The 15,135-nt window shown below is 63.6% G+C and overlaps 3 protein-coding genes across 3 annotated transcripts; 1 reads left to right on the forward strand and 2 right to left on the reverse strand.

Annotated features, from left to right (window-relative positions):
* Positions 1 to 500: 500 nt before the first annotated feature.
* On the reverse strand, positions 501 to 2,112 carry EMIHUDRAFT_451547 (hypothetical protein; the record flags this gene model as incomplete). Its single annotated transcript, XM_005768748.1, has 6 exons — positions 501 to 1,094; positions 1,151 to 1,199; positions 1,393 to 1,469; positions 1,542 to 1,638; positions 1,714 to 1,819; positions 1,994 to 2,112. 6 exons carry the CDS (start codon positions 2,110 to 2,112, stop codon positions 760 to 762), a joined length of 783 nt encoding a protein of 260 aa, XP_005768805.1. The 3' UTR covers positions 501 to 759.
* A 2,274-nt stretch (positions 2,113 to 4,386) lies between these two features.
* Positions 4,387 to 4,872, forward strand: EMIHUDRAFT_210763 (hypothetical protein; the record flags this gene model as incomplete). Its single annotated transcript, XM_005768749.1, has 1 exon — positions 4,387 to 4,872. The coding sequence occupies one exon, from the start codon at positions 4,387 to 4,389 to the stop codon at positions 4,870 to 4,872; it is 486 nt and encodes a 161-aa protein (XP_005768806.1).
* A 68-nt stretch (positions 4,873 to 4,940) lies between these two features.
* Positions 4,941 to 6,718, reverse strand: EMIHUDRAFT_210764 (hypothetical protein; the record flags this gene model as incomplete). Its single annotated transcript, XM_005768750.1, has 3 exons — positions 4,941 to 6,068; positions 6,180 to 6,327; positions 6,648 to 6,718. The coding sequence occupies 3 exons, from the start codon at positions 6,716 to 6,718 to the stop codon at positions 4,941 to 4,943; spliced, it is 1,347 nt and encodes a 448-aa protein (XP_005768807.1).
* Between the last annotated feature and the right edge of the window lie 8,417 nt (positions 6,719 to 15,135).

The raw sequence follows: 15,135 nt of genomic DNA on the forward strand, positions 1-15,135 counted from the left end.
CAGTGAATAGCAAGAGGCGTCTTCGATCGTGGTGGTGGGGTGATTCTGTGAAGAGCGTCGCTTGTTGGACCGGGGTTGTGTTTTTCTGTGAACAGCAACTATGAGTGGGGAAGACCGAAAAATGGATCGAAACGAACACGACTCTCCCATTCGAGTGTCTTGTGAGTTTGTGTGTCTGTGTGTCGCTCCAGCGTGCCGTCACTGTCTTGCGTTCTCACCCATACCTCGCTGGTGTCCAGTCCGAGCCCTCGGCTCACGCGGCTATACACACGGTACTTCTCTGGTAGGAGACGGGAACGAGATGATAGTAGGGAGTAGAAGAAAGCACAAAGAGAGGAGCCTGCGCACGCACGACTCCGCAGGAGAAGCCCCTGCCTCCCGCCCGTGTGCTTGTGTGCAGCGCAGCCTCCTCTCCTACACGGTACTTATATTCGAGGCCTGTTCGTACATCGTAGCGCCTCTAGCGGATGACGGATTGGCCCGGACTTTCTTGACAACACTCTTGCAACGTATTTTTATTCCTACGGCTACACACACGTTTTTGTGACGCTGACGGGCGTGTGACTCCGCTCTCCGCCCCCCCCCTCCGTGAAAGACCTCTCTACACTCCGTCCTGACGCAACGCACCCGCGAAAGCGCGCTCGTTGCGCGTGGGAAAATCGTAAGCCAGCCAGCTTTCAGCAGACTCCCGGCCGGCGACCCCTGCTGCCTCTGTCGTCCAGGAGGCCGAGCTGGCCGGCGCGCAGCAGCAGCACCCTCTCAGCTCCCCTGCTGCTCCTGCACGATCGCGCGCCCGAAGCGGTCGTACTGCATCTGCATCGGCCGCGCCACCGCAACATGACCGCTCCCCACGCCCGCCCGCTGCGCCAGCTTCTGCCTCGCGGTGAGCTGGGGCGCCGCGCCGGCAGCTTTGTTTTGGCTGTTTTGGTTGACCATCCGCGTCACCTCCGCCTCAGAGTAGGACTTTCGCTCGCCGGCGACCGCGCGGCGCAGCTCGGCCGCCTTCTCCGCCAGCCGCGCTCCCGAGAAGGGCGAGCGGCCGCGCGCCTCGAGCACCTGCTCAAAGGCGCGCAGCTCGACGGCCTCGAACTCGCCTGCAGGAAGGCGCCGCGAAAGGTCGCGTCGAGGGCTCAAGTGCGCGCCGCTCGACTCGAGAGCTCGCCGTTGGAGACGACGGTCATCGGGTAGGGCAGCGTCGCCTAGCAGTGCGCGCGCGCGCGCCTCCCCCACGAGCGTCGAGGGCGGCTCGCGCTGCCTCTGCCTCCAGGAGGGGCTTTGAGGGTTGGCCATCAAGGAGAGGCTTTGGGGGTCGGCGGCTCTGGGGAGATCTCGCGCGCACCTCCCCAAATGCAATCTCGGGCACTCTCGCCTCATCTCGGATCCCTCGCGCGCCTCCCCAAAGTCGAGCTGCAGCTTCTTGCAGCACTTGCGGCCGGCAAGGCTGTACGGCTCGCAGCCCTGCGCGACGCCTGAGCCGAGACGCACCGAGATGCGGCCGAGGTGTCGCCGAGTTGACTCCGCCCGCGACCCTCGCGCTGCGCCGGCGACGAGTGCGGCGCGGTAGAGCTTCGAGCCGTCGTGCTCGATGCCGATCCGCACCAGGCATCCCTTCGCCATCGACTCGAAGAAGGGCTCGACCTGTGAGGAGTAGCGAGCAGATCGGAACTACTCCGTCCGTAATCGCCGCCTCTTCGTCTCGAAGACGGGCTCGACCTGCCACATCTCGAGCCGCGCGCGCGGAAGCCGCACCGCCTCCAACGCGCTGTCGGGGTGGCCGCCAAAGCCCGCCGCCTTGCCGCCGCCCTCGCCAGCCGCTCCACTCCCGGCGCTCGCTCCTCCGCTCTCAGACGAGTCGGCCTCGACTCCCCCCTCGCGAGCCCGCTTGGCAGCCGTGCGCCGCCGCTCTGCAGGCGCCGCTCTGCTCTTCCGCGCGCGGCGGCGGCCGGCCGTCGCCTCCTCCTCGCCCTCGCCCTCCTCCTCAAAATCAGGAAACTCTTCGCTGCCGCTCTCGAGCTGCCGCTCCTCATCGTCCGAGCCGCCCCATTCCTCCTCCACTCGCTGCTGGCGCCTCTCCGCCTTGGTCATGCCGCGCTGGGCTCCGAGGGCAGCCATGCGCGCGATGCGATCGGCCGCCGCCGCGCCGCTGCTCCGCCGCGCAGCTCCGGAGCGCGCACCGCCCTGCGTGCGGCACCACCCCGCGTGCCCCTTTGGCTTATCGCACCGATTGTCGCGAGGGCACTGCGACATCCGCACGGGGTGCGACAAACGTGCGGAGCCGCCTAAGCGACTCCTGCGAGGACGGGAGGACTAGCTCGAGCCTCGCCCGCCCTCGCCCGCCAGGCAACCTCATTCACGTAAACGCACAACCCCGGGCCCGAAATCGCACAGTGATGACAGTGACATGCAACACCTCATTCACAGCCTTGTTCCACAGCTTCACTTGTTGAGGTAAAACACAGCCTTGTGCGCACTTGAGCACTGACTGGATAGGGTCGATTCCGCATGGTACGGGACCCCTCGATCGTCTCGCCCTCCCTCGCTGGTGTGCTCATTGGGGCGGTCATAACAAACACGGTACAGGATCGAGGTGCACGCTGCTGCTGAGGAACCCCGGGGGGTAGATCGAGCAGTATCGTCCCCCCCTCTCCATCGTCTCACTGGGAGACGCCTTGTTATTGAGAAGAAAATACCTCTATGGCGCACACAGACCTTGTTATCGACAAGACAATACGTTCTATGGCGCTTTTTGCGTTGGTCTATCTATGAGAGGTTGAGGCTGAGGGAGGGTGTAGAGGATGTAGAGTGTAGAGCGCTGTAGAGCTGTAGAGCTGTAGAGCGCTGTAGAGCTCTAGAGCTCTACATCCGCCGCGGGACGAAGCGCCTGCGTTGTAGAGCGATGTAGAGCGCGATTTTGTTGTACGTACGTACTTTTAGCTTACTGGGAGAAAAGAGAGAGGGGGTTGTGTTCTCTAGTAGAGTTTGTTGTAGAGGCTCTACAGCAAAACCGCGGGAAGGCAGTGACTCAAAGAGGTCAAGCCGCGCTAATGGGGTGTCTCCGAGCTTACTGGAGCTCTAATGGACGGCCCTGACTATCCCTGACACACAGAGAGTCACTCTGACGGCACACAACACCCTATAACTCCGTGTAGTCGGCCATAGTCATAGAACTAGAGACTATGAGAAGAGAAGATTTCTTGTTGGTCTTCAAAAATCCTCTCTCTAGAACTAGACAAAAATTCCAAAATCCAAAAATAAATAATTAAAACGGACATCCCAAGCTAGGCCTAGGGCTGGTTCGAGGACAAAAACGTCCCCACCTTTGCAGGATTTTGCAAAAGCGAGGGGGGAGGGCGCATCGGCGATCGGGCATCGCCGCGGAAAAAAAAGAAAGAAAACAGACCGTGCGAGCCCCGCAGAGGTGCGGGCGAGAGGGCGGCCCGAGCCCGAAAGGGCCCGCCCTCGGCGTTGCTCTACATGGTAACGGATAAGAAGAGAAACACCCCCGGACTGGGACGCCGGCAGTCGAGTCGGGACACGCTGTGGTTCAGACGTCCCCCCCCTCGACGCAGTCGAGTCACTGACATGAATAGGGAGGAGAAAGTGTCCCCCACATATCACCACAGACGCAGCACAGGGGCTCCAATCCTGTCCCAGCCTGGGGGGCCTCGCTAGATCTCCAGTGGGGAGTGCGAGGGCTGGATCGACTGCAGTGTGGGTTGTGGACCGTCGGGATAGCGTGTGGCGTAGATGTTCTCCTGGAAGTAGAGAGGCCGATGTCTCTCGCCCTGCAGGAAGGAGAAACTCGGATGGTTGAGTGAAAACTCCTCCCTGCGGTATGTGCGCAGTACGGGTTGCGCTATGTGCAGCACGGTGTTGAGGGCTCGGGAGGGCAACGACGGCGGCGTTGCCGAGCTCGTACAGGGGCCTCAATCCTGTCCCTGATGGGGTGCGCCTCTCGCCGCGCGCGTAGCAGTCGGCGCGCGGGTAGCCTCAGAGATGCGCAGAGCGAGATGCGGTTATCGGCGAACCAAGCCCTGGGCTTGGATAGGGCGCGGCGTAGCCGCGGCGCAGTGGATAGCGTGAAGAGCCCACTCACTGTCGTGAGCAGACCGCCGCTACCACGTGCGAGCCCCGCAGAGGTGCGGGCGAGAGGGCGGCCCGAGCCCGAAAGGGCCCGCCCTCGGCGTTGCTCTACATGGTAACGGATAAGAAGAGAAACACCCCCGGACTGGGACGCCGGCAGTCGAGTCGGGACACGCTGTGGTTCAGACGCAGACAACCCAAGGGAGGGATGGGAGGACGGCACGCCGCCACCACACAGGGATTTTAAAGCCCGGGCGATTTCTTTTCGGCCGCGTTGCCTTGCCCCTTGCTTGCTCGGCGGCGATGCTGACCACAATCGAGCCCGTACAGCTGACCGCCATCGAGCCCGTATTGCCTGTCGAGAACAAAGAGTTGGCGTACTGGCGGCGGTCGGCTTGCAAGCTCTGGACTCTGGCGTCGCTCGCTATCGTCGCGGTCGGCGGAGCCGTGACAAGCCAGCCGACCTTTGGCCAACCGCCGACGATCGGACGAATGCCAAATTTCGGCAGCCAGCCGCATAATTGGTGGCCGCCAACTTACGGCGTCCAGCCCCACTACGGCGTCCAGCCCCACTACGGCGTCCAGCCCCACGACGTCCACCCTACCGACTCTGTCCGCATCACGGACTTCTACGTCAAGCTTGATGCCCTGGGCGTCGAACCACACGACGCGCATCCCTCGGACTCTGTGATAACGTCGGACTCCTTCATTGTGTCGGACAGCGTCCATTCTCCGTGGGCTAGATGGGGTGTCAACACCGATCCGCGAGGTAGCGATGATCCACCCTGAGGCACCACACCTCACCACGGGGCACACAAGGGGACGCGAAGAAAAGTATATGACAATGAATATACATATCATGTCGGCTGGACGACCCGCGCATACTCGGGCTCCGCAGCGGCGAGCCGCGCCGCCTCCGCGGTTGCCCACGGGCTTTCGGCGGAAAAGCCGCAGGGGTGTCTCGGCGGAGGCGCGTCGGGCCTGGTGTGCTCGTCGCCGCGAGGCGCGTGGCCGGCGCAGCACCACCGATAGCCCGTGCCGCGCCACTTGAGCTCGGCGGGCTTGTCGCAGCGGCACTTTGGCCGCGAGATCTCGGCGGCGCGGCTCATGCGGAAGGTGAGCGAGTAGCGCACCGGCCCGACGAGCGCGTGCCGCAGGACGGCGCCCTCGCCGCACGCGGGGACGGCGTGGTCCCACCGCTCCTGACACTCGCCCCACATGACAACGATGCTGTTGTGCGGCATCGGGATCCGCACCGTCGTGGGCGGGTCGGCGGCGCGGCTCGCGAGCACAAAGTCGCGGCAGGCTCCGAGCGCGAGGCCGACGATGATCGGTCTCGGGCCGAGCTCGCCGAGGTAGTCCGAGTGCGCGCCGACCGAGTCCTGGTGGTCGGCGTACCGGTTGCCCAGCGCGAGCGTCGGGAGCCACGGCGCGGCTCGCCCGGGCCGGATCTGCGCGACGTGCTCCGCGAGCCGGGCTGACGCGCTGCGGAGCGCGGCGAGCAGGTCTGGCGACGCGTCCGCCGACGCGTCCGCCGGAGCGTAGATGGACCCGTGCCTCGCCTCGCCGTCGCCCTGCTCTCCGCAGATACGCGACGGAGCGGCCGAGGCCTCCATCCGAAAGCCCTTGCTGCACCGCGGCGTCTCCCGCCACTGGTTGAAGATGAACCACGGGTGCCGCCGCCAAGAGGCGCCGTCGGCGTGCAGCAGCCGCAGCAAGGCATGCGCCTCCCTTGCCGGCAGGAAGTCGCGCGCGAACGCAGCCGGCGCATACTGGTGGAGCGACGCATCGGCCACGCGGCGCGGCGCCTCGGCTCCGACCTTGACTGTGACGGAGCCGGCGAAGTCGGAGCTCCTCTTTGGGCGCAGCACGTTGGCAATGCTTCGCGCGGGAGCGGGAGCAGCGGGCGCGGGAGCGGGAGCGGCAGGCGCGGGTCCGCCGACCGGTGCGGACTCAGCACTCGGCGCGAGTCTGGGCCGCTTGGCCTCGGGCGGAGCTGGGAGGTGCGTGGCGGAGGACGTGTGGAGTCGGACACGCCATTGAGGATCCTGGTCAGCAGCGCTGCCACGAGCCGCGTCGCGCTCGCTCGTGCAGACCTCGCACGCGAGATATTCGTCGTGAACGTTCTCGAAGGTGCACACTTGGCACGACCACACCATCACCACGATGCCAGAGCGGCAAGAGCGGCCGGAACGCGTGCTAACTGTGGTGAGCAGGCCCCGGACACTGTAGTCGGCCGTGAACCTTCAGTGGAAAGGAGGATTTCAGGTATAATTCATGTATGGGAGTATGCTAGTACAACACTGCTGAACTGAAATACACACGTATTTCCAGTCCAATCACAAGTACACATACTTTAATACTTGATTTTATCTCTTTCAGTGTGTGGGCGAAGTAGCGGAGTAACTGGGAGGCTGCGGCGCAATACGACGCAATATGGCAGTAGGCGCGGCACGCTAGGACGTATGCAGGTACGCCGGGCGCCTCCCAGAGTATGGGTACTGGTGTACTGCATCATACTTGGGTATGTCGAGCCTTGGAGTATCGCAGTATCTCGGAAGCACCAGTGCAGTATCTGCCAGTATTCTCCAGTATTCTCCAGTATGGCCCAGTACAGCAGTATGAGGGGAGGCATCGGGCCAGACAGTGACACAGCAGGTAGCGCGCCTCTGGCTCAATTTTGCTCATCTTGAAACCGGTGATGCTGCGCAGTTTTGCCAGGGCCGCCACTGTCCTCGTGTTTGATCCCGACCGAGTGCGCAACGTCGGGAAGCGACACATACGTAATGTGTGCATGTGCATGTGCACATCGAGGGGGAGAGGTGAGAAGCTGGCAGTAGCTCCAAAGTCGCAATCGTTGGCGTTGGAATGGGACGGCTCGAGCAAATGCATCAATCCCGCAGTGCCGAAGGTAGTGGTAACAGGATGTTGTACGGGGGTGCGCACGGCAAGAGTTCTCACGAATGCTGGTGCCGGCTGTATTTGGCGCTGCGTGTCAGCACAGGAGTATGTCTGGCCAGGCAAGCTGAATGTGGACATCTCGTCCCCGTTCCTAAATGAATGAAGAGACCAAACTTTGGAGCCGCTCTTGTCCTGGGCAACGTCCTGTCGCGTTTGCCAGTCTGCGGTCGCGCTATCTGCCAGCCTCGTTCGTTGCACCAAGACGGCAGCCGTGCGCACGAGGTATGTGCGTGAGTCGTTTTTGTGTGTGCGGTTCGGGAAACATGCGATTCAATGCGCAGTGGCGCGTCGCCTTTGCTGGAGAGTCGACGGCGGCCTCTCGAGTGGCAAGTCCTCAACATGAAAAAAACAAAAGAAGGACGGAAGCAGAGTCTTCAATACCTAAATTTGGGGGGACGCACGAATATGAGGTTTGTGCGACACATGCATTCGGTCGGCATGCTCGCCCTCGTGGCGGGCATGCCCCTGACCTACACCGTGCGGGACTGTGGCACCAGGCGCGGTACACTGTATGACACTGGCTTCCTTCCAAGCACGTTGCAGACGGCTTGGGACAAATACAGCGGCGCGGTCGGCAACGTCCTGCCGCCCACCAGAAGCGACCACAAGCGGATTGTGTGGTCATCTGCTTGCGTGTGCGATGTGTTGTGGCGCAGATTGCGCTTGTGCGATGTGTTGTGGCGCAGATTGCGCTTGCGTCCCAAGCCATTGGCCTGGTGCAGCGCCAGCCCCCCGTTTTCTGATTCGAATATTTCAGTAAGGCAGACGCTTTCTTTTCTTTTTCCAGGCGCGGTCGGGGGCACTTGGGGTGCGGCGCGACTTGCACTAGTGCGCCGTTCCGTGGGGCTTGGCGACAGAGCGATCGCCGTGCTGTGGATCATCGGGGCACAAATCCACAAAGGCCTCTCCTCCCTCCGCGTTGCGACGAGCTCAGCCACAAGTACGACGGTTGCGGACTGCGCATTCTGGGGACGGTGGACACAATCCATTGGTTCATCCCGTCTGGTGCGTCCCGTCCTAGCACCCCTGCTTGATCGCCGTGTTCCGCCACCACCCACGAGAGTCACATCTCATGAGTCACACCTCGCCACAGTCAAACTCGCATCAGTGGGAGTGGGAAGAGGCGGCGTGGTGGCTCTGCGTGTGCGTGGGCGCGCGCGCACCTGCAACCACAACCTGTTTGTGATGCCGCTGCAGGATAGGCCGGCCTCTTCAGGATGCCTCGTTGCCTCTTTAGGACTGCCCATCGACGAGCGCTGGATCAATCCATTGAGCAAGGACCGCCCAGCAGCAGTTGCAGTATGCGGCCGGCATTAAGCTAGCTAGCCCTTGCAAGGCCAGGTGCGCCGCCGAGCGCCGCTGCTAGCAGTTGCAACCTGGGAGTGTGAGTTCTGGCTCCGGGTGCTCTAGTGAGTCTGGCAGCCGAGTGGTAGATCCCGCCGCAGCACTGCACATGCACCAGTATGGAGCAGTATTCTCCAGTATTCTCCAGTATGCCCCAGTACAGCAGTACGGATGGAGCTGTGATGCAGTATCCAAGTATGATTACTTCGCCGTATTGGGATATGGTGTGCATGTGAGGTACAGCAGTAAGGGGAGGTATCTCATGCAGTATTGCAGTATGATGAGACTGCATGTCGCGTATCAGGCTGTACCCACGTACCGGTTGCGCTGGCTCGGTGTACGGGAGTGGGGATATCTGACCAAACTAGAGGAACGAGGGCAGCTATGGCAATATTGGCGGCTATTCTTGCAATATTGTAGTACGACACAGACGCGGCGAGATAAAAATACCTCATATCTGAGATCCTTCCTTCCACTCAGTGCTGTGAGAGCCCCTGTGTGAACGGTCAGGGGTCGTAAAGAGATGTAGGACCTTCCTTAGGTCCGCCTCTCACACCCTCACTGTCTGTGCGATGTGAGCTTCTTGTTTCTTATCAACCTATCTGTGAAGAGTGCGTAAGGGGTTGAGTACTTCCACGAATGCGTCGAGGGCTGGGTTCGAAAAAGATTTTCGCGACTCCAGGGTGTAGTTCGGGCCCACCTCCGCCACGCTGTCCAGCACGTGGACGGCGCTCGCCGTCTCGACCGCGTCGTCCTCTCCGGCGGAAGCTCCGCGTCGGCCGTCGCCCGCGGCCGCTTTTCCCGAGCGCGCTCGTCGCGCATCCGCTCGTGGTGGGCCTGCCGACGCGCCACGCCGGCGCCCGTGTGCCTCGCGCCGCCGCGTCCGGCGACGACGCGCCGCCACAGGTCGTCCCACAGGTCGACCCAGTCCCACAAAGGTCGTCCCAAAGTGCAAAAAGTAAAAGAGGACGCAACCACACCGCCGCATTTCGCCCGCCGAAAAGTCTCCCACTCGCGCCCGCTCCCCAAACCTACGTAATCCTAAATCCTCTCTCTCTCTCTTTTCATACATACAATTGAAAAATCCAAGAGTCAGTAGTAAGGAAACCGCCCCCCCCCCCCCCTCATGCCTAATTAATGCCGCACAGGAGCTCTACGCCGCGGCTGTCGCCTGACTGTCACAGAGAGCCTTCGCTCTACACCCTGGAGAGCTGCTTACTACTGCTGCCGCGAAGCTGTTCTGCGTGCTTTCGCGCGATGTCTCGCGGCACAATCGGTTGACTACTACTACCTGCTTCCGCCATGCGGGATTTTCCGAGGCGCTTTTCCGACAGCGTGGACGTCGGCTCTGGCTCCATGCTGATGGTGTGCGGCAGAGACGGCTCCGTGCTGACGGAGGGCCGAATGCGTGAAGGCTCGGTGCTGACGGCGTCCCGAGTGGATGAGCTCCGGCGCGCCTTTGACAAAGGCCCTGGGCTACCCAGGGTGCTTTTGATTAAGATCCCCGTTTGGCGGAGGTCCTCCGAGGCGCGCGCGCGGAGGCCCTTCGTGGCGGTCGCGCCGAGGCTCTTTGCCAGGTGCACGAGCGACACCTACATGAACGCGCATGTGACACGTCCAGCGCTGCGCGCCTCGGAGCGCAAGAGAGAGCGCGCCTCGTGGTGCGGCCAGTCCCTCGGGAAGCACGGGTGCGCCATGTCGCGGTACAGCCCATCATTGATGAGCTCCTGCGGCGTGGTCTCGAAGAATCTCGCAAAGATGCAGCCGCCCTTGTCGGGGTCGTTCTCGTGCGCCATCACGATCTTCAGCTTGTCCTCGCCCGCCTGCTTGACCTGCTCGGCCAGCCGCTCGTCCGACCATGTCTCCCGGTTGAGGTAGAGCAGCATGTGGGTCGCGTCGTCGGCAGCCTCGGCGGTGGAGACGGTGAGGCGGGCGAAGGATTTGGCGAGCTCGTTGGCGAGATCCTCTGCGCCCGGGTTGGCAAGCGAGACCCGGACCGTCACTTGTTTGCTAAAGTCGAACGACGCGATCCGCGGCTCGCCCGCGATGCAGAGCGGGAGGGAGACCTTGTTCATGTAGGCGGGCGTGCAGAGGAGCAGCGCCTAAGGCATCAGTGCAGGGTGTGGGGGAGATGCTGGTTCGGCCGTGGCTGCGGCCTGCGGCGCCTCTGCGATGATCTTGAGCGAGATGCGCTGGAACTCCTCGGCTCGCATCCAGACTGCGTGCGGCCGGTCCATCTCAAAGATGCTCCGCTGGAGGGTCTCGGGGCAATCTTCGCGCAGCTCCTCCATCGTCCCGCCGCCCTTTGTCGGGTCCGCCTCTTGCACGAGGACGATCGGCTTGTTCATCTCGAGCGACGAGCGAACCTCCCGGAGGCAGTTCTGCGGCGCAGGGGGGGGGGGGGGGGTGAAGCCCGTGTGCAGACACCATCGGTGGGGGGTTGGCGCGCCTTGGAGCGGAAGTAGCCCTGCGAGAGGAAGAAGAGGATCATCGTCGTGCCTCGGATGTACTGCTCGAGCGCCCCGATGTCTTTGAGATCATCGACCTGTGCGCACACCGCGGTGCGTCAGAGGGGCTCTGCGTGTGCAGCTAGCGCGGCTGAGCATCTGCGCGCGTCGAGGAATATCTTGACCCCGGGCAGCAGCAGCATGAGCTGCTTCTTGATGACCGCGGCGGCGTCCTAAGGGAAAGAAGGCCACCTCTCCAGACCGCTCACACAAGTCACGAGTGGTGCAGCAGAGGGGACCACCTGCCCCGTGCTCCAGATGTGGCTGTTGAAGAGGTGCCACTTGAGCCCGTGCGCGAGGGTCAGCTCGGGCAGCTGCTTGGTCGAGACGAGGCGAAACGTGGGCAGCTTGGCGACGCGACGGGCGGCGAAGATGGCACCGATGAGGAAGAAGATGAGGACTGCGCCGACCAGGGCTATCATCGAGTTGACGAGACCCGTCAGGCTGCTGAAGCCGAGGACGTCGGCGGGGTCGGCTCCCTGGTACCGCTCCTCGATGCCGAGGAAAATGGTCGTCCAGTTGGCGCCGAGGAAGAAGAGGAGGAGCACGAGACTGGTCGCGACGGCTAGCACATCGTCCTCGACCCGATTGTAGGGGCGCACGATGGCGATCGCCACCGAATAGCAAACGCAGACGAGCGTCGCCACCACGAGGCGAACAAAGGCGCGCTCCTCTGGGATCAGCAGCACCGCGCCCGTCAGAACGAGCTTGCGCGCCAGCTCGAGCGCCTCCCACCAGTAGTAGGTCAGCACGTACTCTCGATGCAGGAAGCGAGTGGCGCGCGTCAGAGCAGTCCGCGTCTTCTTCTTCAGAGGCTTGTAGCAGGCGGCGAGGAGCAACGTGTACAGGACCAGCGAGCCAATCGGCCAGACGACGATGAAGACGATGGCGAGGTTCGTGATGGGCTTGTGCTCGTCGGTGCCGCACTCAACGCTCGCGTCCTGCCGCATGTACTCGACCTCTTTGAGCGACTCGCCGGGCGGAGAGATGGTGTAGGCCTACGAGCAACACGTTGCGAGGACTGAGGGAACAAGGTTGAACGACACAGTCCGCGGCTGGTGTGCGACTCGGAGCCTGGCACGACCACGCACGGAAGATGGAGGCGCTGACGGAAGTGACGAAGCAAAAGATGAGAATGAGCGCTGCCGGCATGAAATCGAGGAGGCCGAGGGCCGCCTCCACATACCAAGGTATCGCCGACGCGGACACCTTCGACTCGTCTTCGTTCATGGCGTTTATCGCCAATGTGATCGCCGTCACCACCGACACATCCTCCTCCACCACAGCGTTTCCTGTTTTGCTTTGTTCCTGTGATGCGCTGCGCGGCGCCCGAGCGCGAAGACGCCTGCGGTGGATCCGCAGCCCGATACCTGCCGATGGGGAAGGGGGTCAGCCCACCGTGCGTGCGTGCGTGCGGGCAGGCGGGCGTGCGGGGCGGGTGGGCGGGCGGGCGGGCCGGGGAGGGGGGTGGGAGGTCGCCCGTGAGTAAGAGCAGCGCGATGAGACTGGCCGGCGTGATCGTGACCGCGAGAAGTCGAGACTGGAAGGGCAAGCACTGCGCCGGCAAGAGGAAGCCAGTCCAGTCGATGCTGATCGCCTCGGCCAGCTTGTCAGTCCAGGACGTGTACTCAATGGGCAGCCGCGCCGAGTAGGTGGTGGTGAGGACAATGCAGACCTGGTAGAAGCCGAGCAGGATTTTGAGCTTCGGCGTAAAGCCCATGCCGACGTAGAAGACGACGGCGCGGTCCGCGAGGCGGAGGATGCGGCCGATGTAGCCTGGCTTCTTTCGCCAGCCCTTCTTGCTGTAAGCCCAAGCCGCGATGCCGCACGCGACAAAGACGCAGAGGACGGCACCGGCGATGCGACCCACCACGGAGCCAAGTGGGAGGCAATCCCTGCAGGTGTCACCGTCGACGAGGTGGTGCTTGTCGGCGACGCAGAGCCGGCACTCGGGGCCGTAAAAGCCGGGAGCGCAGTACTCGTCTGACGGGCTCACCTCCTCGATCATCCGGCGGCGAGAGGCGTCCCCCGCATCCAATTCGCTGCCAGCGCATCGCGTCTTGCCGGCCTCGCCGTCGCCGCCAAAGGAGCGGCACTCTGTCAGTGCGGCGCTCGAGGAGCTAGCGCGCCAGTAGCCTTGAGGGACGACGAGGGTCTCGAGCGTGGTGTTGGTCGGGCAGAAGGCGTTCGGCGGGCAAGGTTTGCAGTGCTCTGTCGGTGCCATCCAGATGTCATTTGGGTCAACGCTCGTCGACAACAAATAGTAGTCCTCCTTGCAGATCGAGCAGGTGACGCCGCCGCTCCCACTACTCAATGGATGGGGGCAGCGAGTGCACTCGCCCTGGCCAGGGTTGGCGGCGTAAGAGCCGACAGCGCACTCGCTGCAGGAGTCGCTGCCGGTGCCGGAGGAAGTGCCAGGGTCACAGCTGGCGCACTCGGCGAGGCCGCTTGTGGCGGCGAAGCTGCCCTTGGCGCACGGCTTCTGCTCGGTGGAGCCCGTGGTGGCGAAGTGGCCCGGCGAGGCGTCGGCGCACTCGCTCGCGTCGGTGAGGTTGGTCGCGCTCGAGTAGCTGCCAGCCTCGCACGGCAGCGGCGCCGCGGCGCCTGGCTCGCAGTAGCTGCCTTTCTCGCACGCGCGGCAGCCCGTCGCGCCCGTGTCGTGCTGGTAGGACCCGCCTTCGCACGGCGCGCACTCCGCGAGGCCGACCGTGGCGGCGAAGCTGCCCTTGGCGCACGGCTTTTGCTCGGTGGAGCCCGTGGTGGCGAAGTGGCCCAGATCGGCGGGCGTGCACTGCGAGGCGGCCGACAGGCCCGTCTTGTCCGAGTAGGAACCGCCCTCGCACGGCAGCGGCCTCGACGCGCCCGGCTCGCAGTAGTTGCCCTTGTCGCACGGCAGGCAGCCCATCGCGTTCGCCTCGCTCTGGTACGATCCGCCCGCGCAGCGGAAGCACTCGGAGAGGCCGGTCGTGTTGGCAAAGGCGCCCGGAGAGCATGCGACCGGCGGAGCTCCGCCGCCTCCGCACGACGAGCCCACAGGGCAGTCAAAGCAGTCGGGGATGCCGTCGTCGTCCGTCATGTTGGCGTACATCCCCGGGTCGCACGTCGCGGGCAGCTCGAGCGACGCACCCGCGGGGCAAAACTTGCCAGCCGCGCAGCGTAGGCAGCTTGTCGCTCCTGTCGCGCTCTGGTAGAAACCCTGTGGGCACCGCTTGCAGGCCTCGTTGCCCTCCCCAGATGCGAAGCTGCCGGCGCGGCAAGGCACACACGTAGAGTTCGTTGTCGCTCCGGTGTCAGAGCTCGAGGTGCCGTTAGGGCAGAGAAGGCACGATTCGATTGAGGTGGAGCGGGTTTCCGGGTTGTAGCTGCCGGCGGGGCACGCTTGCCGGACCATGCTCCCATCCACCACCTCGCAGTAGCCGCCCGGCTCGCATTCCTCACAGTAGCTCTGCCCGGTGTCCGCCGAGTAGGTTCCGTCAGGGCAGGGGGTGCATCGCGGCTGCCCGCCATCCGGCTGGTGCTGCCCTCGCGGGCACGTGAGGCAGTCCTCGCGCCTGGACGCTCCCAGCAGAGGCATACTGGTCCCGGCGGGGCATGGAACCGGAAGCGCGCTCCCCTCCTCGCAAAAATGGCCAAGCGGACAAATGCCGCTGCACGCAGCGGCTTCAAGATCGGTGGCGTTTCCAAAGTATCGCTCAGGACAGACGTTGCAGCCGCGCACGTCACCATTGAACTCGCCACGAACGGGCATGAACTCGCCCAGCGCGCATGGGTGCCAGCTTAGCTCGGACGCCGCGGTGATGGTGACGGCGTTCTCGGCGATGTTGCCCACGAAGCGCGAGTCGTCCACCGAGCCCTGCGTGGACGTGGAGCCGCCGTAGTAGAGGGCTGAGGCCGACGCCGCCTGGTTGTCGCTCAGCGTGGACCGCAGGAAAGTTGCGATGCTCAAGCTGCTCTCGAATTGGATTCCTCCGCCGCGTTTCGCGGCCGTGCTGTTGCTCACGGCACTGTCAATCAGCGACAGATCTCCGCTGTCGGCCAGGGCGATGCCGCCACCGCTTCCCTCCACCGAGCATTGGGCAACACTGCTCTCGGTAAGTGCGAGCGCGCCGCCTTGCCGGATTGAGATGCCGCCGCCGTCGCGCCGCGCGCGGCAACCCAACGTGGTGGACTTGTGGAGCTCGACATCTCCGCTATCGGTCATGGCGATGCCACCGCCGAATCCTTGGGACTCGCTGTCCTT

The sequence above is a fragment of the Emiliania huxleyi genome (genome assembly GCF_000372725.1).
Source record: "Emiliania huxleyi CCMP1516 unplaced genomic scaffold EMIHUscaffold_45, whole genome shotgun sequence".
In the NCBI taxonomy this organism is placed as follows: domain Eukaryota; phylum Haptophyta; order Isochrysidales; family Noelaerhabdaceae; genus Emiliania; species Emiliania huxleyi.